At 55.1% G+C, this 25,442-nt stretch overlaps 1 protein-coding gene across 5 annotated transcripts in view; it reads right to left on the bottom strand.

Moving 5' to 3' along the window:
* The window catches only part of SH3PXD2A (SH3 and PX domains 2A), a 212,677-nt gene that overhangs the window by 48,355 nt on the left and 138,880 nt on the right, over positions 1–25,442 (bottom strand). For 3 of the 5 annotated variants that reach the window (XM_036336085.1, XM_036336083.1, XM_036336086.1), the window contains 2 exons: positions 6,923–6,967; positions 566–697 (listed from right to left, as the gene is read on the bottom strand). The exons of 1 other annotated variant lie outside the window; for it this stretch is intronic. In XM_036336085.1, the coding sequence (XP_036191978.1) occupies positions 566–697; positions 6,923–6,967 (177 nt within the window). The remainder of the gene's footprint in view (positions 1–565; positions 698–6,922; positions 6,968–25,442) is intronic. One more of the 5 variants, XM_036336084.1, reaches the window with a different exon arrangement.

Genomic DNA, 25,442 nt, shown 5'->3' with positions numbered 1-25,442 from the left:
CATCCCCCTGTCTGGGCCTTCTTCCCAGGTCCTGGCAGCCTTCAGCTCGGCAAGGGGCAGTCAGCTCACTGCCCAGACACCAGCCAACCCCCCCAAGGCCTGGCCTTTCCTCAGACAACACACCAGGGGCCCAGGACCCTGGACCCCCAGTGACGTCATGGCCTGCCTTCCCCCACCCCTGCCTGGACCCTGGCTTCTAGGAAGACCCTACATGGGGAAGCTGCTGTAGGGTGCCCCTGAGCTGGGAGCTACCCTCCCCAGGGACCTCAGAGGACACGGGGACCCTAAACGTGGGGCGATAGCTATACCCACGCTGCCACCCCGGCCTTGCATTAACACAGCCGGTTAATCACCCCGAGCGGTGGACACATTCTTCCACCACCAGGCAAACTGCTGGCCTGCAGCCCAAACCAACAGGGGAAACTTCAGCCTCTTCAGCCCTCTCCCCGCCAGATGGAAATAACGTATAGCTGCAGCGGTGGGGGAGGAGGCAGGGAACAAAACCCGCCGTCCAGTCCATCCGAGGAGCCGGCGGGACCCCCGAGCGGGCGGCCAGGGCACTCACCGCTTTCGTTCTTCTCGATGACATCCACCACCTCCCCGGCCTGGAGGCTCAGCTCCGAGTTCTCCTGCTTCTTATAGTTGGACACCACCACGTACTGTTCCAGGATCATGGGCTCGGCGCTGGTGTCGGCACCTGGCGAGGGCAGAAAGCACGCGGTGAGCCAGCGGCCAGCCATGGCCCCGCGGCCGGGGCGCCCCCTGTCCATCGGCCTCGGGGGAGGCTGCTCTGTCGCCAGCGCCGCTCCGAGGGGCTGCCCGCAGCCAGGGTTCGCAGCTCGCTGGGCCCCCAGGACAGGCCATATAGCAAGGCCCCACACCGGCCCGCTGCACCGCGGGGGCCGGGGGACATGGGGAGCCAGGGGACGGAGGGAGGGTGGGGGCAGGAGAGAGACAGACAGAGAGGGGCAGAGACGGAGGCCGAGGCAACTCAGAGGGGAAGCCTGCTGCTGCGATGAGTTAGTCACAGCCCCGCACGCGGGAGGCAGCGGAGAGGCCTGGGGCGGACGTGGTCTCTCCAGACCCCTCGGCGACAGGGGCGTGAGGGGAGGGCTGCGGGTGGGCGGCCCATGAGGGCTGAAGCCAGAGCGTAGGAGAGAGAGAGAGAGAAAGGCAAGGCGAGGAGGAGGGCTCCTGCCTCTCCCCCGGCCCCTGTAAACCCAGAGAGAGAGAGAGAGTCAGCAGTCCTCCCCTCAGGAGGGAGAGGGAGAGAGCGGGAGAGACGGTCTCCACAGCCCGGGCCCAGGCGAGAAGTCAAGAGGGTTTGAGGCCGCCAATCACTGGGGTTTACTCGCAACCCTTAAATAGAAACACATGAGACCCATCGAATGAGGAGCCGGGGGTGGAGGCAGGGGAGGGGGAGGAGGGCCGAGACTGTTTACTTGAAACCCAAGAAGAAAGCCAGCAGCAGGCCAGCCCAGCCCGCACCCCCCTCCCCAACTTTTCCTTGAGTTCGGCTCCTTGCCTACCCCTTGGGCTCACCAGGGTGCTGCCACCAAGCCCAGGGCCTGGCACGCACCGCGGACCAGCCTCAGGCCGGCTCTCCCAGACCTGCTTCCAGAGGGGGCATTGGTCTGGCCAGGCTGCTGCCCACTGGCCCCATGGAGACTGACTCAGTCTCCCTCAGCCTTGAACGCTGGGGCGTGTGGTCAGGCTCCTAGAAGCCTCCAGCTGCCCTCTCCTGGCAGTTTCGTGGAGCTCGAGGGGGTCAAAGGTGGGGCTTAGCAGGAGGGCAGGCTCCCGAGCAGCAAACAACTTCTCTGTCCTCCTCAGCCAGCTAAGCAAACATTCACTAAGTAAACACGGAACTAGGAGGTGGACATACTGCGTGCCCACCTCAGTTTACTGGTGTGCGGCACCGGACATGCTGCTTACACCTCTCTGTGCTTCACTATTACCACCACCATCACTAGGGTGGAGGTGGCACAAAACACCTAAGACACTGTATGCCACAAGGAGCTCAGAGGATCCACAAACCAGAGACCCACTGGTCGCCTCCCACAGGAGGCCCTCCCGAACCTACAGGAATTCCTAGCACCTTCAGCTATGCGTCTACCGCTCTATACAGATGCCAGCCTCCTGGAAGGCTGTACACCACCCGCTGCGAGGCTTCCCAGGCTCCACAGCCCCCTTGGTGCTTCAGCCTGCGGCCACGTTCCCTCTGTGCTTGAGTCCAACTTGCCAACATTCTGTGCCAGGCACGTACACCGTCCCAAGTTATCCTTAACAACCACCTCCTTACCTTCCCGTTTCGCAAAAGACAACTCAGAGGCCCAGAGAAGCCAAGAGGCTCGTCCCCACTCACACAGCTGCTGAAGAGAGAACCAAATTCACTGTTTTAGGCTCAAGCCCATTTCTCTTTCCATTACAGAACGGCCTGATTTCTGTTTCCAGGCATCCCGTTCTTCTAGCACGAAGATCCTTGACTTGGTCTCACAAAATCACCCAGGGAGCTTTTAAAGAATACAGATGCCTGGGTCCCACCCCCAGAGACCCAGATTTAAGTGGTCTGGGGTATATTTTAGACACCCCTTGGGTCGCTGGTGGCTGAGGATGTGCCCAACCTAGGGCAACAAAAGGGAAAGAAACCCATTGCCCCTGACAGTTTTCTCCCAGGATCCTGCAACTCCAGCTCAGCCCAATGGAGACCCAGAAGGGACCCTAACCCAGGCAACCCCTCCAAAGCCAGGATTGTATTTCAGGCAGAAATGCAACCAACAGCTAGGCAGCAGGGCCAGCCTGGCTCTGCGCTCAGACACAGCCAGCAGGACAGAGGCAGTGCTGGGCACAGTGCTGACAAGAGACTACCTCCCATCGGGCCCCTGGGGGACACCGGCGCTTCTGTGGCTAAGAGCATCCATCACAAAGAGGGGCTCCCTTTCCAGTATGTGTCAACGCAAGATACAAACAGAAGAGGAGCTCCCCAGCACCAGGTTAGAGAGCGTCCAACTCCTGAGAGCACCTGGATCACACCAAGGATTAACCAGGAGCCTCGTTACTGCTCACTCGTGGGCAGCACTATGCCAGGTGCCAACCGCATCATCTCGCTGTCTGATTGGATCCTCATAACAACCCTATGTGGCAGGTCTTGTTACAGCCCCATTTCACACACAGGCAGACTGAGGCGCATGAGAGTAAGCACTTTTCCTGAGGTCATATGGCTGGGATTGAACCCAAGCCCACCTAACACTGGTGCTTGTGTTCTGAACGTGTGCGCTGTGCCTGGCCTCCAGAGAGACCCCGACCCCTGGTTTCCAAGGAAGGGCCTGCCTCATCCTGTCCCGGACACCTGGCACACAGTCGGCGCTTAATAAAGACATTGATTCCTGCTACATCTGTTGAGCAGACCACAGTGTCCACTTAGGGGGCTGGCGCTCAGTAAGTGTTTGTGAAGTGAATGAAATGAATGAACAGGCAGACAGATGCACAAAGTGACTTACTGGTTTGTTTTGAGCCAATACAGATACACCAGGCAGGGCCTCGCTTCTGAAATTTGGGGAAACTAGACAACTAAACTGTGGAAGGGAGCAAAGCACAGAGGAGCAAGTGGTCAGACGCTGCCGGAGAGGACAAGCAGGGGTGCTGGGGAGTGGAGAGACATCAGCTCATTTTAATCGAAGCCAAGGAAACCTGAGACAAGATTTCAAAGAGGGGGAAAAATCTACATACTCCTTCCCCCAGCCCCTTGGAATACTGGCCGGAGCTTCCTGAAGACTGACACTCTGGGGTACAGGTAGAAAGGGTAAGGAAATGCTCTCTAGACATTCCAGAGCACACAAGACAGGCGGTGGCACTTCTTGGAGGCTGCGCCAAAGGCTGGGGGATGGACAGATGGACACACAGACACTCTGTGCTCCTGGCTGCCCTCCTCCAGCACATGCTGGCTCCCAGCTTGCTCGCTCTGGCAGCTGCCTCTCAGGGTGTTGCCTGCCCAGGGCTGCCCGGGTGGGCGTGAGCTGGGAGCAGGTATCCAGATGAGAAACTACTCGGCAGGCGGGTCGGTGGGTGATGTCATTCCACAGAGGCTGGATCTCCTCCCAACCAAGGCCTGGAAAATCAGGGGTTGAAGGGGTTGGCCCCAGAGAGGAGGAGAGGCAGTGGAGGGAGACTCCTGTCTTCAGATGCAAAGGGTTTGGCAGAGACTTGGAGAAGGGGTGGACCCTTTTGGAGAGGAGAGCCCCTCCCGGTTGGAAGGGGGCTTTGTAAGAGCCTCATCCAGGGATGGGCCCTTGTGCCTTCCCCAGAGCCCTGCCCTACCCTCGCCTCACATCTGCACTCCGACTGCCACCTGGAGGGGCCGCTGGCTCCTGCCCGGTCTTGGCTGCCAATTTAAACTTCTTAACAAGGCTTTTGCCAAGTCAACCCCCTACTCCAGTGGGTCCCTGTGGCTTATAGAAGAAAGGCCAAACTCAAGTTCAGTCTTTCTTGACCATGTGAGCTCCTCAAGTTCCCTGACACACAACCGTCCTGTTCCAGGCAACATTCATCATTCCATGCACATGCCTCGGGCATCGCTCTGTGCCAGCCACAGTGCTCTACGCAGGTTCTTCCTTCCAAGCCTTTGCTGTGGCTGTCCCGGTCCCCCCTCCCCTGCCCCTCACCCCCCTGCCCCCCCACCCCGCCTAGAATGCCCTTCTTCCTACCAACCCCGATGCTCCCCAACCATCTCTGCCTCCAGGAGTCGCCCGATCGCTCTCACCGTAGTGCTTGTTCCTGTCCTGCACTGAATCTTTTGTGTGACGCTGTGGCCCAACCAGACCTCGTGCTTCAGACAAAAGTCTCTCTGTTGAGAGTTGATGCCCCAGGACGGGTGCCATATGACATGGCACTGGACACAATAATTACCCGAGATTTATGACACAAAAGCATACGACTGGAATCTAAGGGTCTGAGGTCCAGTCCTGCCTTGCCCCTACTGGCTCTGTGACCCTGGGGAGGACACTTAAGCTCTCTGAGCTTTACCTTCCTCATCTGTAAACAGAAACAGAAACAGGACCTGTCCCGTGGGGTTGCTCTGGGCATGATATAAGGTGACAGGGTTAATGCCCTATGTAAACTGTAAACAGTGTTTATAAAGCAAACAGAAGTGGGAAATTGGGGGAGGACCAGGAGGGGTTTAGGTTCCTCCGCAGCCTCAGAAGCAGCAGGCAGCTCAGGGCAAGGGCCACAGGGGCCAGGAGAAGGGTGGCCGAGGCTGCGGCTCTGCACCATGACCCTCTGAGACTGGCCTCTTGGCAGGCCACAGGCCCTGTAGAGCTGGATCAGGCGAAGCAACCCGAAGACCTTACCTCCCGCTGAGTTTTCTGTCTCATCAAACCCTCCCACATTCCAGATGGGGAAACCAAGCCCAGAGAGACCTGGCGACCCACCTAGGATTCTGACCCTGGATTCCAGTCTGGCTGGTCTCCTCACCCCACCCCCCGCCCACCACAGCCTCTCTCTCCCAACAGCTGGGCTCATCCTAAGAAGCCAAGCCTTGTGGTGGCCCCTGCCCCAGGCTCCCCAAACTCTCCATGCCCCCCCCAACCCCTGGACATCCCACCAAGGTCCCTCCAGTCCCTCCCCTCACCACTGGTTCCTCCCAGCCGGACTCAGCCTACAGCTTCTCCACAGGCCCTCGGGCGGCCAGGCTATACGTTTGGTGAATAAAATGTATTGTTGTGGGCCAAGTGGGCTCGGGCTCACTGGCTCGAGGAGAGGGGAAAAAGGGACAGGAGCCCAGTGATTAGCTCAGGCCCAGGCCCTCGTCACAGGCAACACCAGGAGGACGACTGCAAGGGGCTTGGGACAGGCGAGGGGTCCACCTGACTGCTGCCTTCCCCTTGGGTCCCCCCTCACAGATGTCCACCTCCTATTCCCTGTCCACAGCTGTGGAGGGAGGGGCTGAGCCTGGGGCTCTGACCCCTGGGGCTGGCCCAGCTAGCTCCCTCTGACCTCTGACCCTCTGCCTATTCCACAATCTCCAAGCCTGAACCTCTACTCTCAGGTTTGGGCTGAGGAAGTAAGGGATGAGGAAGGGAGGGGGTGTAAGGGGAAACTGGGGGGAGTGTCAGGTAGCACTCTCAGAAATGGAGGGGCTCCTGGAAAAGCCTTCTGCAAATCCCACCCTCTGCCTGCCACTAGCCAGTAAGATCAAAGACTACAGGCAAGCCCGACCCCTGGCCCAGCTCTGCCCGGACAGACACAGGGCACAGGCCCAAGTCTCTGAGGCCAACCCGGGCCAGGTAGCCCACAGCCTGGAAAGCCTCCAGAGACTCTGCATCCCTGGGGCCCCGGGGCTGTGACCCCCCCCTCGCAGTCACAGGCCTCCCCACTTCCTGCTGCAGCTCCCTGCCCTCTCCAGTGCGGACCACTGGGAGCCAGGCTTCCGCTCCTGCCTCCAGTTAGCTGCCTGGAGTGAGATTAGTAACCCTGGGCTGGCCCATTTCACAGGGACGGCCAATTGAGTTAATTGTTGAAGATGATGATAACTCTCAGAGTGCCAGGCTCCCCAAGAGGTGGGGAGCACTGCATCCACTTAGGGCGGTCACCGAACCCCGCCAAGGCAGCACAGCCCAGGACGCAGCAGAGCTGGGGTTCAAACCCACACTCTCTGGGTCCAGAGTGCATTTGCTACACACTGAGCTATGTGGTCACTGCCCATCAGAAGCCTCCGAGGCCGGACCTGAGACCTAACAGGGTCGAAAGGCAGGCAGAGTGTAGGCAGTGGAGGAGGCAGAGAGGATGCCGGGCGAACCAACAGAGGGCTGCTGCATCTCTCAGGGAAGCATGCGGCAAGGGGCCGGCAGCACTGGCTCCCACACGCGGATGCCTGGGACGCACATGTTCACACACATGCACTCGCATGCACCCTGGGCAGTACCTGTCGCGTCCTTTTTGGGAGACTCAGCCCAGCTGGAGAGCCACACTTCCGAGTCCCCGAGGGCAGGCAGCAGTGGGAGAAGAGAATCAGAGGAGAGAGAACCGTTAGGCAGGCAGGCGGTCCACCGGGTGAGTGGCTGCAGGCACCCGTAGAGCAGCTGGCGGAAGGCGGGGGAGGGGAGGGGAGTGATTTCCTGGCCCTGGGCTGGCTGCTGGGCGTGGGCTGGCCAAAGTGATTACAGAGGCAGAGGCCGGCTGGGACCGGGATAATGAGGTGTCTGCCGAAACGCAGGCATCCTTTGGAGCATGGAGAAGCCCACACAATCCTTGCTTGGAACAGGGCCCGTGGGCTGGGTTATGACTGCCCTGGAGAAGGCAGCCTGGACCTTTGTCTTTGGCCCTGTGGGTGGCTGGCCCCACAGGGCTTGGTGGCTCCAAGGATCCTCACCAGGCCAGCAGGCTCAGCAGCCTGAGTCTGGAATTCAAACCTCAGGGCTGGAGAGCACAAGGCCAGTGTCTAGGCGTGGGGCACCACACCACTGGCCTGGATGTCTTCTCTAGCCCTTGCCCCAGACCCACCCCCTGAGGAAGACAGACAGGCGCTGGCAGAATGGGAGGATGCCTCATTTTAGAGTCTCACACCTCAACTCCAACCCAGAACAGGGACCTTTAGTGACCAGAAGAGATGAGGGCCCTTTTCCAGGCACAGAAGCCATGTCTGATCTGGGCCTGTTTCCTCATCTGTGAAATGAGGTTAAAAGTTTCCTCCTGCCAAGAGGGAGAAGCAAAGTCAAAGCACCTAAAAGAACATAAGATCCTGAGGCGTGATATAATAACACTAGAGGCCTGGTGCATGAATTTGGGCACCGGTGGGGTCCCTCATCCTGGCCTGCACCCTCACAACCCAGGACCCCTCAGGGGATGTCGGACTGCCAGCAGGTGGTGTACCTGAGGGGTGTAGTAGTGCACGAAGCAGCAGGAGGAGCCCGCACTGCTTTGCTCATCCCGGCCCCACTGCACCTGCCACCGCCACTGCTCGGTAAGCTTGCCGAGCGGTGCTCCCATTGTGGGAGCACACTGACCACCAGGGGGCAGCTCCTGCATTGAGCGTCTGCCCCTGGTGGTCAGTGTGCGTCATAGCGACCGATTGACTGGTCGTTTGGTCGCTTAAGCTTTTATGTACAGTGGGGCCTTGACTTATGAGTTTAATTCGATCCGAGACCGAGCTCGTTAAGGAGCTCGTTAACTCAAATTACTCTATCAACTCAATGCAAAAAATCGGCCAGGAGACAGCTGGTATCTCAAAAAACTCGTTAGTCGGGACACTCGTAAGTCAAGGCCCCACGGTACACAGATTATGAGGCAGAAAGCGCTTAGCCTAACCAATGGTGTGAACATTTCTAGCAAATTAACATGTAATAAACATGGACCAGCCACCGTGGTGTATAATCACTCATTTCCTCTCCACAACAATCCCTTGAGGTGGGTATGCATATCCCACCCCATTTTACAGGGAAGGAAAATGAGTTCGGACAAGGGAAGTAACCAGCCCAAGTTCCCACAAGCACAGAGTGGCAGAGCCAGTAATAGAAGCAGGTCTGGGAACACTCCAGCTGGGGCTTTCTCTGCTGAACTGTTCATCGCTGCAAGGAGCATAGCGCTGGCTGCAGGAGGGACAGTGAGGAGGAAACGTTGAGATGCAAGTTGAGATACAAACCCTACACGCACCCTCATACAAACACTGAGATAAAAACCTTGTACTGCCCTCCAGCACTGGCCAGCACTGCTGCCTGACCCAGTGACAGACAGTAATCATAATCGTAGCAGCAGCAAACGTTTACACAGCATGTACTGTACACCAAGCATCGTGCTGAGCACTGACATATAGAACTCATTTGTTTTTCACAATAAACCTACAATGATATGGTCTTCTCTCCATTTTTCAGGTGGGAAAAATGAACTAGAGAGGTTAAGTGACTTGGCTGAAGTCCCACAGCTAATCCAGTGTCCATCCCTCGTGGGGACACAGACCTCAGGTGATCAGTTTGCCACTCACCATTTAACGCACCTAACTCTCCCTTGGTCCTTCCTCAGCAAGCCGCCTTCTGATTGCAGGCTGCTCCTTCCCCCCCCGCTGCCCCCCCCCCCCCAAACTGGGAAGCCTGGCTCGGCCAGTTCCTAACATAAGCCGAAAGAGTGGGGCTCCGGTGGAGAGCTTTAGCAAGGCCTCTGGGGTCTGACCGTCCAGATTCAAATCCAGCTCTGCTCCTTTGAGGAAGTTACTCAACCTCTCTGAACCTGTTCCCTCACTTGTAAAAATCCAGATGAAACGATACATTTACCTTCTAGGTTGCTGTGAGGCTTAAAGGAGGTCATAGGCAGTCAGTGCTCAGCCTACAGTGCCTGGTATACAGTCCCTGCTCAGTGACCAGCCACCATCAGCCACATCTCCCATGAGCTTGGCTCACTCAGCTCTGGGGCACCAGAAGACGCATACTCCAGGAGCAGCGGGGACGGTGCTCAGACCAGATGCACCAAGAAAATGCTGACACCTGTCTGATGGCTCCCCACAGGCAATCCCAGACATCGGGTCAGCTGGAGTGGGGGGTGGAGAGACTCCGGGGGAGTGCACCCAGAGACAAACATTCTGCGGCCCACGGGGTCTAGCAGTGGGAAGCCTCCTGGGGCAGAAAGAGCTATGCTGGCCCTGCTTTCACGCCCCAGGAGGCCTGAGACAGGCTAGATGCACCTAGGCCGTGGTCGGCAAACTGCAGCTCGCGAGCCACATGTGGCTCTTTGGCCCCTTGAGTGTGGCTCTTCCACAAAATACCACAAAATACCACGTGCGGGCGCACACATACAGTGCGATTGAAACTTCATGGCCCATGCACAGAAGTCGGTATTTTGTGGAAGAGCCACACTCAAGGGGCCAAAGAGCCGCATGTGGCTCGCGAGCCGCAGTTTGCCGACCACTGACCTAGGCTCTCCGAGGCTTTAAGTGGGGCTAGCCAAGTGGGTCTGAGTTCAGAATGGGGCAATCACTTCCTGTTGCTGTACCCCAGGTGGGCTGTCCCCTACCTAGCAAGGCCAGCCCAGGCCTGTCCCACCCCCATCTGGCCCCACCCAGCCAGAGGTTACCCACATCTCTCCCCATCTCTGCTGGCCTTATTGGGCACACCTCCCTTTTTGGTTTCTTTGGGGATCTTCAGAAGGAAACCTTTTGGGAAGTGTTAGCCCCTTTCAGTGAGCCAAGGGAAATGATTTGGCCTGGGAGTTGAATAGAAGTTGACAAACTGTTTCTGTAAAGGGCCAGAGAATCAATGTTTTAGGCTTTGTGGGCCATGTGGTCTCTGTCGAGATTACTCAACCCTGTGAGTGGGCAGTGTGCCAATAAAACTTTATTGACAAAGACATCTGTTGGGCTGGGCATGGCCTGTGGGCAGCGGTTTGTCAACCCCTATGCCAGAAGATGAGAGCTATTGGAGAGGGGAAATGGCCCAAAACCCCTAAGAGAGAGAAGTGGGGACCCTCGGCTCACAGAGACTAAATGCCCACAAGGTCTTGGCTGCTAGGAAAATTTTTTAAGAATCATCTCAAGGAAATAAAGGTAAAAAAAAAAGGATCATCTCGAAGGATCTTATACCCTTCTAGGCCCTTGGGGTTTGGGCATTTGGGCAGACAGGGGGGATGGACAGGAAACTGAGCCCCTGATAAGTGCACAGCCTGAGCTCATGCCATGTCCCCCCCATCCCCACAAGCAGGTCTTTCCTTCTCTCTCCAAAGGAAAATGGGAAGCGAACCAGCAATGAGCCTGTCTTTTTTTTAAGCCTTTTTAAAACATGATTTATTTCCCAGTCCCCTGGATCTGCAGAATTAACCCAGTTCCATGGTTCCCACCCCCTACTTCCCCCCTTTGGAGTGCCTGCTCTCCAGCCCACCCGAGCAAGCTGTCTCCCAGGGTGGGAAGGACCCCCTCGGCCTCATTACAATGAACAGAGAACCCCTGGCTCGCAAACCCCAGCCCTCCAGCCAGGAGGCAGACAAGGCTGTTGGCTCGGGGCTGGGAAAACGGAGACAGAGAGATGGGGTGAAGGAGCAAGAGGCAGGCGCCGCCAAATGAGCAGCTGTGACTGACACAAACCAACTGCTTCCTGCCCTCCCAGTTGTCTCTACCTCCCTCTCCTCGGGTGACAGAACCAAGGGCCCTACAGAGCGGGGGCACGAGGTCTGGTGGAAACCGGAGGGCATCAGACTGGGAAGCTGCACCACTGATTTTGCTGAGAACTAGCTATATGACCTTGGGCAAGTGGCCTGACTTCTCTGGGACTCAATGCTCACATCTGTGAAATCAAGCATTTGGGCCCAGGGTCTCCAAGTCACTTCTCTGATGTTCTAGACCAGCGGTTCTCAACCTGTGGGTCGCGACCCCTTTGGGGGTCGAACGACCCTTTCACCGGCGTCGCCTAAGACCATCGGAAAACACATATATAATGACATATTGTTTTTGTGATGAATCACTATGCTTTCATTATGTTCCATTTGTAACAATGAAAATACATCCTGCATATCAGATATTTACATGACGATTCATAACAGTAGCAGCATTACAGTTATGAAGTAGCAACGAAAATAATTTTATGGTTGGGGGTCACCACAACATGAGGAGCTGTATTAAAGGGCCGCGGCATTGGGAAGGTTGAGAACCACTGGCCTAGACTCTTCCCGCAGAAACGTGCTCGTCTCCACAGTACGCGTGCACCACAGCTGAAGAGTCTTTCCAGAGAAACAGGCCGCTGTTCCAGGGAAAACTTGAGCACATGCTCAATCTATGGAAACTCAAGGAAAAAAGCAAATAATCCCGGAGGTGCAGAGGATGGCGAGCTGGAGCAAGAATGTATTTTCATCTTGAGCCTTGTGCTTACTCTGCCTTTCTTCCCCTGAGATTCTGGGCACTTGGCAAATATCTGAGCCTCCTCCTTTCCCTCTGTAACAGAAGGATACAAATAACGACCTGTCTTCTGTGCAGAGCTGTTTTAAAAGTGATATGGCCTAACGCCTGTGAAAGGTTTTGGAGGGGGACACAGTGGGGAGTGGACGACAAGGGCAGAGCTGGTGACTAAAGCAGTGTGTGCCTGGGAGACAGGAGGTGTGGAGACGGGTCCCTCCGCTGCCAGCCCCCAGTTCTTCCATCTCTGCCACAGCCACCACTCTTGGCTTGCAGGACCAGCAAGAACTTAGGCCCAGAGAAAACCAAGTGCCTGCATGTCCTGGCCAAATACACCTGAGGACACTTAGATGCTGAACCTGATTCTTGTCAGGTGCAGGTGATTATGAGAAGTCAAAGAAAGCACTACATTAAAAACCCTGCATAGCCCTAAGTTAGGAAAGAGACTCCTATTGGGTCACTAGAGGCCCGGTGCACAATATTCATGCACTGGGCGGGGGGGGGGGGGGGGGGCGGGGCGGTCCCTCTCAGCCTGGTCTGTGGCCTTTAGCAGCCTGGGAGTCCTCGGGGGATGTCCGACTGATGGCTCAGGGAGCGGGCCTAAGCCACAATCAGACATCCTTAGCATGCTGCAGAGGTGGAAGAGGCTCCCGCCACCACCACTGCGCTCACCAGCTGTCAGCCTGGCTTGTGGCTGAGCAGGGCTCCCCCTGTAGGAGCGCATTGACCACCAGGGGGCAACTCCTGCATTGAGCGCCTGCCCCCTAGCGGTCAGTGTGCATCAGAGTAACCGGTCGTTCCGCCGTTTGGTCGATTTACATATTACCCTTTTATTATATAGGAGGATAATAAGGTTCCTTTTAGCTTTGAGTAACTCCAGAGCAATGAGGATTGGGTTCAATTTACCCAAATCTAGTCTCAAACCATGTTTCCAGGAATCCTTCCTTCCTTGGTGTCAAGCGAGTTCCGCCCATCCCAACTAATAAATCCAGAGTGGGCTGTGAGCCCAGGTGGGAGAGACCGGAGTGAGAACAGCCAACAGCACAAACTCCTCGGAGAATGAAAGAAAGCAAACCAAGAGCTCAGGGGACCAGGGCAGGGTCACCCTCCTTATCAGCTTACACAGCCCCCGCCCTGGGCTCCAGGGAGGGGAGGAGAAGCAGAGACCCTGCCCGGGGCCCCCGAATGGAATGCATACACCCCCACCCCCTTCTCCTCCACCAACATCTCAGTGTTCTTGAGCACTCGAGACCTCTCCCTCTGTGGGAATTCTATTGTTCTTACCTCACTGCAGCCCTGAACTGATTTCTAAATATCTGCCGTACTCTAGTCTTTTCTCTCCTTTTGTACAGCTGAACTTTGCACAGGGCTAGATTTCTTAGGTTTCCTACAGACTCCAGGCGTTTCTTTTCCTTTTTTTGACGAGGCCACCAGGAAACGCAGCCACTGCTTTCAGGCCATTGACTGATTAGGGCAGTGATGGCGAACCTTTTGAGCTCGGCGTGTCAGCATTTTGAAAAACCCTAACGTAACTCTGGTGCCGGGTCACATATAGAAATTTTTTGATATTTGCAACCATAGTAAAACAAAGATTTATATTTTTGCTATTTATTCTATATATTTAAATGCCATTTAACAAAGAAAAATCAACCAAAAAAATGAGTTCGCGTGTCACCTCTGACACGCGTGTCATAGGTTCTCCATCACTGGATTAGGGGCTGACAGCTGCTAGCCCTGTTACTTAAAGGTGATAATAGGCCCTGGCTGGTTTGGCTCAATGGATAGGGCATCAGCCTGCAGACGGAAGGGTCCCAGGCTCGATTCCTGAGTTGCAAGCTCGATCCCTGGCCCTGGTCAAGGCATGTTGGAAGGCAACCAACCAACATTTTCTCTTTCTGTCCACCTCCCTTTCAGGCTCTCTAAAAATCAGTGGGAAAGAGTGAAGATTAACAATAACAACAATTAATAATAAAAACGATTTTAAAAAATAAAGGTGGTAATAAGAGGGGCCGCTCTTCCCCTGAGCACATCCCTTGTAGGCACTGTACTGCTGTTGGGCATACAATGGCTCAAATCTTCAGGACAGCCCTACTGGGCTAAAAGTCCTTCACTAAGAAGTAATTTGCAAAGAAGTAGCTTAATTTGCATGATATATTCACTTTAAGGGCCCTGAAATAGGTTGTCATGCTCAGAGCAGAAGAAAAAAGGGGTGAAAATGAAATGAATGCCATTCAGAAAAAGGATGTCCCAGATTAACACATTGCAGACGGATCATGAGAATTCTCGTTTCATATTACACAGTGTTTTACAGAGTATCATACCTTAAAAAGATATTAGCTTGTAAGAACATGTAATAAATAACTTCAAAATGCAATAGGTATTTAATTTTAAAGCATGCCTTTAACATTTATGTAAAATGTTTTTTGTACTCGTTCAATAGAAACTTATCTGGCCACTGGATAAAGCTAGCAATAAAACTACGGGTCTGCAATGTGTTATTAAGATGGCTAAGAAAGCAAGCAATCAATTGTTCAAACATGACTTCCAATCAAAAGTCACGTGGGCTCAGGTAGTGTGGCTCAGTCGACCTATGAACCAGGAGGTCATGGTTCAACTCCCAGTCAGGGCATATGCCTGGGTTGTGGGCTTGATCCCCAGTGGGAGGCATGCAGGAGGCAGTCGATTGATGATTCTCTCTCATTGATGTTTCTCTTTCTTCCTCTCCCTACCTCTCTGAAATCAATCGAGATATATATACATATATATATATAATGCAAATTGACCGGACAGCAGAACAACTGGTCAGCTATGACATGCACTGACCACCAGGGGGCAGGCGCTCAACACAGGGGCTGCCCCCAGCCTGCAGGCCCTGATTGCCCGATTGGGGCCTGCTGGCCAACCTCTTGGTCCCTTCCCCCAGCTGCCAGGCTCCGATTGCCCAATGGGGAACAGGGACCGGGGGGTGGGTGGCAGTAGACGTGGGAAGTGCCAGGGCCCCAATTTCCCCACCAGTCGCCCCACACACAGAGGGCAGCGGCAGTGGCAGGGATGGGGCTGGCTGCTGGCAGCTGGGGAAGATAGGCCCCGATGGCAGGCCAGGCCTAGGGACCCTCAGGAGCAGAGAGGGGAAGACATTTGCTTAAGATCACACAGCAAGTGAGTGGCAGGGCTGGGGCTAGAACAATTACACTAGTTCCCACTTTCTGAACACTAGTGCTGGGCACTGTGCCAAACATTTTATGAGCCCTACCTAATTTAATCCTTACAACAATCTGTATTTCACAGATGCAGACAGTGGGACCCAGGAAAGTTAAGGCTTTTCCCCAAGGCCCCACAGCAAGGAAGTGATGGCCCAGGCTTGAGCCCAGGCAGGCTGGCCGGGAGCTGGGAACAAAGGGGCCTAAAACAGGGAACTACATTCTCTGGATCCTCCCTGGCCACTGGCCAAGGGAAGCTCATTTATTTCTGCTGGGCTTCTCTTTGTAAGTGCAGCCATATTCCTATTCATTCTGCTCTCAGTACGAAGGGGCCTGCCTCCTTCCCCAGGAGCTGCCTTTCTCAGAAACCAGGGTTTGCGTGGGGGCAGCCCCACCCGGGGTAGGAATGCGCTGCTGACCCTCTGGCCACTCAGCTCTGTAGTCAGAGAACAGTCAGTTTGCCCGGCTCAGGTGGGGAATGGGGTGGGGTGGAGTGGAGGCTGGGCTGGGCCTGGAGCCATTCCACAGCCCCTTAGGGACTAAGTTCAAAGGCACTTTGGCCCTGGCAGAGTGGCCAGGGAGCCCAGGGGGCACTGCAGCTGCCTAGAGGGTCTACACGGGCAGGAGGTGGTGGGCAGGTCTGCCATCCTCCCTCCATTTGCTGAAAGGACCCGAAGCTTCCTGGTTAAAGACAAGACAGGTGCTGTGGTTAGTCAGAGGCAGTGTGGGTGGATCGAGGGGTTCGGGGTGGGAAGGCAGGAGAGGTTCTGAGCCGCCGCTCCCAGCAGCTGCTGCCTGACCCCACAGCAAGCCCCTTGGGTTGCAGCCTCCCCCCTCAGTTCTCAGGTTCCCCCCTCTCCCCATGCCGGGCGTTGGTGTGCAGAGATGAGACAAACTCAACTCTGTTCAGAGTTCCAGGATCCCAGCCACCCCCCTCCCTGGAGCGTCTGCCTTGGTGGTCCTCCCCCAACGACTGGGCTATCCCCTAGCAAAGCCTGTAGCTGTGGGGAAGAGGCAGCAGCAGGAACGGGGGCCCGTGGAGCAGGATGGGAGTGAGCAGCTGCTGGGTCTGCAGGCCCCCAGCTTTGTAGTCCGTCTCCCTCCCTGGCTGTCTCCATGAGAGCCAGGAGTGAGTGACGGAGTCAACAGCAATGGCCAGCCCAGGGCCACAGCAAGTGGAATGTCTTGTGTTCTCAAGACTGGACTCTTGCTACCAGATGATCAATGAATCAGCTGCTAATCATTTAATGAGCATCTACCATGTGCACAGTTTGGGGGCCCTGGCTCTGACCAACTGACTCTCCACCATCTGTCTCCAAGCTCTGGAGACAGGGCACAGATATTCACGATCACAGACGCTTTCCCAGGTGTTCCTGCCTGCGTCAGGAGTTACGCAGGTTGCGGGAGGCAGCGTGACTCCCTCATCCACCTTCCTGGCCCTGGTGGAGCTGCCACTCATGGTCATCCTCACTCCCTGAGGCCGCCCAGACTGACCAGAGGGCACACTAGGGCTGGAATGGGGTAGGGGTGCAATCAGGGCTGAGTCCTGGAGGCCTGGCATCTGTAACTGGACCCTGACTTTGGGGCAGGGCTCACAATGCTTCAGCTGACATCTGGTTGGACACTGCCCTCAATGGAGTCAGAGAGGGGTGGGAGGGAGGGCCAGAGTTGAGGATGACCCAGTTTTCACAGTTTGCTAGCTTCCCTCATCTTGCCCTGAGCAGGATCTCTGAATTGCTCACTGACTGTGTCAACTGGCTCCAGAATGTCTGATTAGCACTACAGTCCTAGCAAGTGTCTGGTACATAGTAGGAGCTTATTCAAAATTTGTTATGAGTCTCTCCAACCAGATCCTAAGTTCCTTCAGGGTCTTAACCCTGACAGCATCCTCACAGCACCCTGAATACAGTAGGTGGTGCCCAATAAATCCTCAGTGGCTCATGGGAGGATGCACATTCATTGTGCTCGGTCCCAAGGGTTTCACATGGCGGGGCTTACCCCACTGCCCTGGGGTATTCTTTGCACCAGGACCTTGCACTCTCTCTAGTCCAGGTTTGCCTGTTAAGCCACATACAGGCCTTCTTAGGCTGGCGAAGACCCTGAGCCCAGCTTGTGCTGGGCAGAGTGGCTCACGGGCAGGTACCCAAACCCGGCAGAAAATCCCTGGAAGACTGCCGGCTCCCAGTATCTGCTATAAAGCCCTTTAAAGACACTTAAAAAATTATCTCTAAGCAATATGGTCTATGGGAAGAGGGATGTTGCAGGAAATGGGAGTCTAAGCAAGAACAACTGGCTTATCTGTAATGTCTGGTAGGAACAGGGCTCAGAGCAGCCCCCACGGTGTGTGCTGGGTACCCCGGGCCTCTCCTCACCCCGTCCCTCTCCTGCTCCGGGAGGGCCAGGCACAATCCCGAGCTCTCAGATGCCACATAAACACACAAGCACGTCAATACTTGGGAAATCCCCACATCTGGCTCTCATGTGACCGAGCTATGCCAAGAAGGCCGGGGGAGGAGGGGGGGGGGCTGGAGGACAGGGGAGGGTCAGGAGTGTGAGCTCCCCCAAGAACCAGAGTTAACCCTTTGGCACGACAGCGCAGGGCCTCTGGCTGGTGCAGAGCCTCCACCTGGAGAGAAGCAGGAAGAAGGCCCAGTGCTCAGAGGGCCCTGGCTCACTACATAAGAGGGAAGGTGGGACCACTTCTCTGTGGTTGATGTCCTTTCTGGACCATCAGCCACTGGGGAAACCCACTGGCTGGCGATCCCTTCTTCAGGGAGACCAGTCTATTAGGTGGTTAATGACCACCTCCTAGTGCCAGGCACCTGGCTGGGGAACCATTAAGTCAGAAGTCACGCCCTCCTTCCCAGGCAAGGACCTACATCCCCCAGGAGACCACAGAAGCGAGTCCTCCTAATGACAAGGAAAGGGTCTTGAGGCAAGTTCTCTCCCACCCGGGCGCACGTAGTCATTTTACACCTAGAACTTTTTAAAGTTTCAACAACCCTAGTGAAGGAGTGGCCTTCTGCATAGCAGCCCTACCGGTAGGTGCTCGGGGTGTAGAGGACACGCCTCAGCCCGGTCGGGAAGAGTGGCACCTCCGACGGCTAATGCTGAGAGTACGGACCAGCTGCCCGCTGCCGCAGCTCGCTCTCTTCTCCAGGCTGGCTCATTCGAAACCCTCCGCCAGCCTGGTCGGCGCGGCTCTGCGGTTGAGCATCGACCTATGAACCAGGAGGTCACGGTTCGATTCCCAGTCAGGGCACATGCCCAGGTTCTGGGCTCCATCCCCAGTGTGGGGGACGGGCAGGAAGCAGCCGATCAACGATTCTCTCTCATCATTGATGCTTCTATCTCTCTATCCTCTCCCTTCCTCTCTCTGAAATCAATAAAAATATATTTAAAAAACCAACAAAATAAAAACCTCCGCAAACCAGGGCTCATTTCACAAACCTCCTTCTCACTCTGCCCCAACCCCAGGGCATTGCATTATAACTGCTGTTTACCTGCTCACCTCCCAGGCCCGACTGAGAGTCCTGAGGACAAGGACCTCCTTGGATCCACCTCAGTGTCCCTGAGCTCCCACTGCAGGGCCTGGCGCAGAGGAAGAGCGCAGATGCACGCTGGGCAGCTCTACATGACAGCCGTGGCGGAGCAGTGAGGTCAGCCTGCGGCCTGGCAGGAACCATCAAAGCCCAGAAGGGACGCCTAGTGCCAGTGTCCATTCAGAAACTCGTTCCTATCAATTCGGCCCTTGAGGGTTCGTCTACCCCTCACCCTCCCGCGCCCCCCCCCCCCCCCCCCGCCTCCAGGAGAGCTGCTACTAGTGTCGATTGAGCTTAGAGCAGAGAGAGCAACTGAGGTGATCGAAGAAGGTGGGGACAGGGCCCTCTAATCAGAACCCTGTGATCAGATGCAAATGAGAACCTACGAAGGTGCACTTGGAGCCACCAGGCTGCAGGGAGGGAGCGGACCGACCAGGAGACAGAACTGGGGCAAGGGGCGTTAAAATGTGCAGGTTTCCTTGGGGGGCCGTTGCCAATGTACAAAGAGAGTCTGGGTTTGGCCTCCTGTCACCAGCCTGTCATCACAGCTTTACAAGGTCCTCAGCCTCCTGCCAGAACAGTTATGCACTCAACCCTGACCTAGATCCAACACTCCGGAGCCGAAGGTGCTCCAGGGCCGAGCTGGGGTGACCTGGGATAATGGGAAAGGCAGCCCCCAGATCCTGCGGGGCTCCCTCGACAATGCCGCCCCCCGAGCCAGGAGCAGCACTGCAGAAGGAGCAGAGGGGGTGCCTCACCCGTCTGAACTCAGGGAAGTGAAGGGACTTTCTGACATGGCCCAGTTTTCTGGGTACAAGACTCCAGGTCTGCCAGTAACAAAACCCATCTTTGTACCAGCTGATGGGGTCACGCGTGGCGATGACAAGATCCAGGGGGGCAAAGCAGCAAGAGTTGGGGAAAACCACTTTTTTCCCCCCGCAAACATCTAAGTTTTAGTGAAACTTTGGAAACGATTTTTCTTTGCCTCCACATTTCACAACTGGCCAATTATAAAAAGGCCACAAGCCAATGCAGCTACACACGCCACACTGCTCCTTCTAAACAAAGTAACTTCAGATCAGAAAAAGGTGCTAAAACAATAAGTGATGCACATTTCCCCAAATCTTTGTTTTTCCACTGGCTCCGTCACTACTGGAAATGTGGCCTCTTTTGTCACATGTCTGTAAACCAAAAGCCGAAGTGAGAAACAAGTTATTTTCTGGCCGCGGGCTGCGGTGGGGAGCATTTCTTTGCTGGACCGCAACGCGGGTGTGTCCTCCCCCAAGAAGAAAACCGGATGGAAACAAAAGGCAGATGGAGCCTGGTCACTGCCTTCCGACGAGGCGAGATGGGAGGCCAGTGGCTGGGCAGGCCCCTTCCACAGCCATTCTCCAAGGCCCCAAAAGCTGGGCCAGCGCTCACTGTCCTCTGATAGGCCCCCCTTTCCCGTGCTGGCCTAGCCCCCCAATTTGGGCGATAACCAAATTGCATCTGCAAGGCTCCATCCAGTCACTGTGCATCCCCAGGACGCTGATCCTTCTGCCGCCTCACTGCCCATCTACCCTGAACACCGCCATCAACCCACGTGGATGACCCTCCAAAAGTCAACCCTAGCTCGATCTCAGAATCCCTGGGGAGTCTGTCAGAATGCTGTTTCCTGGCACCGCCCCCAGAGGTGCTGGCTCAGTAGGTGTGGGCAGGGCCAGGGAGCCTGGACGTCGGTTGGTGAGATTGTGAAGCTCACCTACAGGCTTTGCACATGCTGTTCCCTGCCAGACCACCGGCCTGTTTTCCCCGCAGAAGCCGTGGCAGGAGCGAGGGGGCAGAAAGAGGCTAGGCGGGGCTGAGCGTCAAGGCTACCGGCCAGCTGCCTCCGTCCTGGGAGCGGACTCCTCGCCCACCCCCGCCCCGTGTGTCCAGACCAGTGGAGCTGGGGGGCCGGGCTGCCTCTGGCTGAGGGAGTTGTGGCACAGACACACACACACACACACACACACACACACGTGAGCATCAGTGCCACGTGGGCTGGCCGTGGAGCTGCCCAATCCATCAGCCTCCTTTCACTCCCAATTAGTTGGCTTTGAACTCCAGGGATGACATCAGGCTGAGGACCTGCAGCCATGAAAATTAAAAATTGTTTAAAACACCAGCCCGGGTGAGACAAGCCAGAGGCGATGCCTTCACAAGACACGCCCGCTTTGGGGACTGGCGTCGGACGGTGCCAGGAATATCCTGGCCATCCCTGCGGAGCAGCCTGGGCCTCCTCACTACCGAGGGGTGGCTCGGGCAGACAGGAACTCCCACCGGCATACAGGCTCCCAGGCCTGCCTTGGGAGATGCTCGGAAAAGTCCTGCTGATGCTCTCTCGAAGGCTTCCTTTCCAGACTCATCTCCTGCGGCCCCTCTCCCCGCCCCCGCCCACTCCCTAGCCCTTCTCTCCTGCCAGACTGGACACCTCTCCTTCCCTCGATTTCTCAAACTCATCCAGCATCCGAGTCCCTGCTCATGATCTCCCCCCCAGCCTGCCCACCCCTCGCTCATCTGTCTCTCCCTTCCTCCAGGACACGTCTCTAGCCCCCCTCTTATGTGACTCCTGCAGCTTGAGGATCACAATCCATCCTGCCTTGTATGCGTTAATGAATCCCTGACAATGCCCTGCTTTCTCAGCTGAGCTGTGAGCTCCAAGAGGCCAGGGACCAGCAACCGCTTGAGGAATGGGAGCCTCAGGGAACCCTGCACACTGGGGGAGTGACGCCGGCTGCATCTGCTTTGTCTCTGTCCGTCTCCCTCTGTGGCTGGTGAGCAGGGCAGGCCCCGGGCCAAGAGAGCTGGTTCTGCTCTGTGTCCTGGGGCATCCTCTGGGGGAAGAGGAGACACAGGAAGTCTTAGGAGCTGCTTTCTCTGCTGCACAATGGCCCCCCTCACTCTGCCTCCGCCTCCTCCCAGGGCTCATGGGAGTGGGCTGAGCAGGACCCAGGTTCTGCCCACCCCTCTCCTTAGCCAGGCAACAGCCCCTCTCTTAGTTGCTTCATTTCTAAAAGGAGAAGGCCAACTAACTTTCTATAGTAGCTGGTATATGTGTGTGGGTCTTTGCTTTCAGAAAATCCATCTCATTAGGAACCAAATTCATAAACAGAGAAATTAAGGGGATATTAGTCATACTCTGCAAAGAGACCCTTTATCCAATTAGGAATCCCTTGTGACCAAGGGGGTCCTTCTAAAACCTCAGGGGGCTCTTTCTGGGGCAGGTCCCTCCCACTGGGAACTGCCTGCTAGAGGTCTTCAGAGCCCACGTCCTGGTCCCCTATAGGCCTTGGCTCAGGAAGGAACAGATCTCAGCAGAAAGAGGTCTGGATCAGGACTGGGTTCGAATCCCCTGTCGACTTGGCTAGGTGACCTTGGGCAAGTTCGTTAACCTACCTTTCCTGGTCTATAAATGGGGGGGAGGGGGGGCAAGACCACCTGCCTGGGTTATTGTAGGCTTATTGGCCATTACGAGATGGTGCACACACTGCCTTCCCCCGTCTAATCAAGGAGTCCCTCGTGGCAGAGGGCACATCTACAGCCAGCGGTCTCTCCTGGTTGAGAGCCAGACACCTAAGGTGCGTCTCCTATTCACAATAAAAGCAGCTTAGTTGAGTGTTTACTGGACCAAGCACAGTGTTGGAGGTAACCCTTCATATGCATTAACTCACCTTCAAGCCTCAAACAATCTGACAAAGTGCTATCATTATCCCATTTCACAGATGAGGAAACTGAGGCACCGGCAAGTTAAGGACTTTCCCAGAGCTAGGGCATGAAGCTAGGCATTTTGGTTCTGGAGTCCGTGTTCTTAATTCTGCAGCATACTCTGCCATGGCTGAGTCTAGGACTAGGTCCATCTCCTCTGGGCCAGGCCCAGGGCTCACAGATGGAAATAAACGCTTCAAGTGGGTCTTTACTCTCAAAGCAAAGGTAAAACCAAATTCTCTCCTCCTTCCAGAACCCATTGATAACTAAAACAACAATGGTAGCTACTATTATTGGGAGCCTGCTATGTGCCAGGCCCTCTGCTAGTTCAACCCTTACATTTAATCGGGGCAGGTACAATTTGTACCCCCATTTTCCATATGGGGGCATGAAGGTCATGGGTTAAGTAAGTTTCCGGGTTACAGAGCAAACGCACGGCAGAGAAGGGGTTCAAACCCTGTCTGTCTGATGCCCAAACCTAACTCTTACCTCCAAGCAAAACATGCTTCTTGAAGTAACTACAGTAACGCTGATCTCCTTAATTCTGTCCAATAATAATAATGCAGGTTTTATGATCACTAAAATGGAAGTTGGCCTGAGCTCACCAGTTATTCCAAAGAAAAGTATAAAGTAAACAGGATTTCATGAGAAGCATCCATACTTGCTCCAAAGAACAAACTTACAACACTCTTGAGCAACCTTATTTGCATTTACACTAGTGGCAGCTTCACAGAACTGCTGGGAAGACGACCAGTCCTTCAGCCCAGCAACAATCCCAGGGCCAGGTGGAGTCCACAAGATCCGTGGCCTCCTGCGCCCCCTAGTGGCGCAACTCAGAACTCCTCAGTCATGGGCCCCGGAGAACGCCGCTTCCTAGAGCTGAGAGCACCATTGAAGCCCCAGCTCGCTCTGAGCTCCCAGAGCAGCCCTCACCTGGCCAATCACAGCTAACAGCAACAGGCCCTTCCCATTGCCAGGCACAAAGCCCTCTAACAGCATCACCTCCTTGAACCTCTGCACCATCCTGCAGGTAGCTGCTCTGATAACGACTTCATTTTACTGGAGTGACAGTTTTGTGTGTCAACTTTTCAACCATACACTAAGCTAGGTGTTGCTGGGGAAGATATTTTGCAGATGTGATAAAGTCCATAATTACTTTGCTTTCAGTGAGATTATGTAGATATTGGGGGGGGAGGGGCAGATTGGGGGGACTGAGCCAATCAGCTGAAAGGCCTTAAGGGCAGAGCTGGGGCTGCACTAAAAAAGAAATTGCACAAAGAAGGAAAAAAAAAGAAAAGAAAAAGAAATTTCACCTGTGGACCACAACCCCAGCCTGCCCTTGAACTTCACACTTGCCTAGTCAGCCAAATCCTTGCAGAAATCTCTGAATACAGACATAGCTCCTCCTGGTTCTGTTTCTCTAGTTGACCCCTGACCAACACAACAGAACAGGGGAGGTAACAGAGCCGAGATGACATGACCAGCAACATGTGGGACCAAGACAGGAAGCCCAGGCAACCTGGCTCTTCCCAGCGCCCAGTAAAACTCCCCCTCACAGCCCACACCGTCACCACACCCAGCGCCCCCACTGCAGCTGGCGTCCTCATCGCTCATCTGTCTTGTCACCGGTCAGAAAAATGCTTCTAAGATCTAAGTCAGGTCACAGCCCCCTCTTCAGGACCCTTTAGAGCAGGGATGGGGAATGTCCAGCCCCTGGACCGTGTAAGGCCCTTGAAATCATTTGGTCTGGCCCTGCCAAGGCATTACGGGTGAGTTAATGAAATGTTTGACCAGTATAGCAGGCACATTTTTAAGTTGATAATTTAGTATGGCCCATGAATGATGTTCATATCCATCCAAGGGCCAAATATCCACATGGCCCTTGGCAGAAAAAAGGTTCCCCACCCCTGCTTTAGTGGCGCTTTATCTCACGGCGGAAGTCAAAATCCTTAAAATGGCCCTCAAGGCCCCGGTGGTCTATGCTGCTCTCCCCACCCCCAGCTGCATCTCTGCTCTCACTTCCTACCACCTCGACCTCCCCTCTTCTCCATCCCCAGCCACAAGCCTCCCTGCCTTGCCCCGAGCAAGCCAGCATGCTCCCAACCCAGGGCCTTTGCACTCACTGTGCCCTTGGCCTGGACTGCTCTTCCTCAGGTAATCATGGCACTCCCAACATCTAATATACATCCTTGTAAATACAGCTCACCACACTTAGAAGACTGTAAACCCCTCGAAGGTAGGCAGACACATTCCTGTAACCTCAACACATGACACAGTACCTAGCATAGAGCTGGTGCGAGGCCTGCAGCAAGGTCCTCACTCTCAAGGTGGTGGAAAAAAATAAAGGAAGTAAAAAGAAAGAAAGCAAACGGTAATTAGAGTGTGCTCAGTGAGGTGCAGGGAAGAAGCAGGGTGAGTTGAGGGGGCAGTTAGGCAGTGGAGGATGGGGGCAGCTTCTCCCAGGTGACAATTAAGCAGAAATCTTAAGAAGGAGCTAGCCATGTGGGAACAGCATTTAGGCAGAGGGAACAGCAAGTGTAAATAAAGGCCATATGGAGGGAACAAACGATGTACACTGAGTGGCCCGGCTATGACCAGCCAGATTATTATGACCACCCCATCAGTACAATGAAGTGAATTAGTTATGCAAATAATCTACACTAATAAAAGAGAAAGATGCAAATTGACCATACCTTCACAACACCCACCAGCCAATCAGGTGTGAGTATGCAAATTAACCCAACAAAGCTGGCGGGTTAATTTGCACACACAGGTCCCAAGGGGCCAGGGGTGTTCCTCACTGCCCCAGCCGCTCTGGGACTCTGGGCAGCATGGGAAGGCAGAAAGGCGGCTCCGGGCCGGAGCAAAGGCGGTGCCCGCAGCCAGGGGAAAGAAGGCCCATTCTTGCACGAATCTTCGTGCATCAGGCCTCTAGTAATAATAATAAAACCTTGAGAGTATTTGCTTAGGAAGTTTTCAATATTCAGTATTTTTGGAAGTGTCAATGAAGTACTGATGGGGTGGTCATAATAATCTGGCGACTCAGTGTATGCAAGGTATGGCTGAGCAGAGAGTGCTGGAGTGGGAATGGGGTGGGGAGAGGAG

The sequence above is a fragment of the Myotis myotis genome, unplaced genomic scaffold (assembly GCF_014108235.1).
Source record: "Myotis myotis isolate mMyoMyo1 unplaced genomic scaffold, mMyoMyo1.p scaffold_m19_p_15, whole genome shotgun sequence".
Classification (NCBI taxonomy): Eukaryota; Metazoa; Chordata; class Mammalia; order Chiroptera; family Vespertilionidae; genus Myotis; species Myotis myotis.
This window is presented reverse-complemented; position numbering and strand designations above follow the sequence as displayed.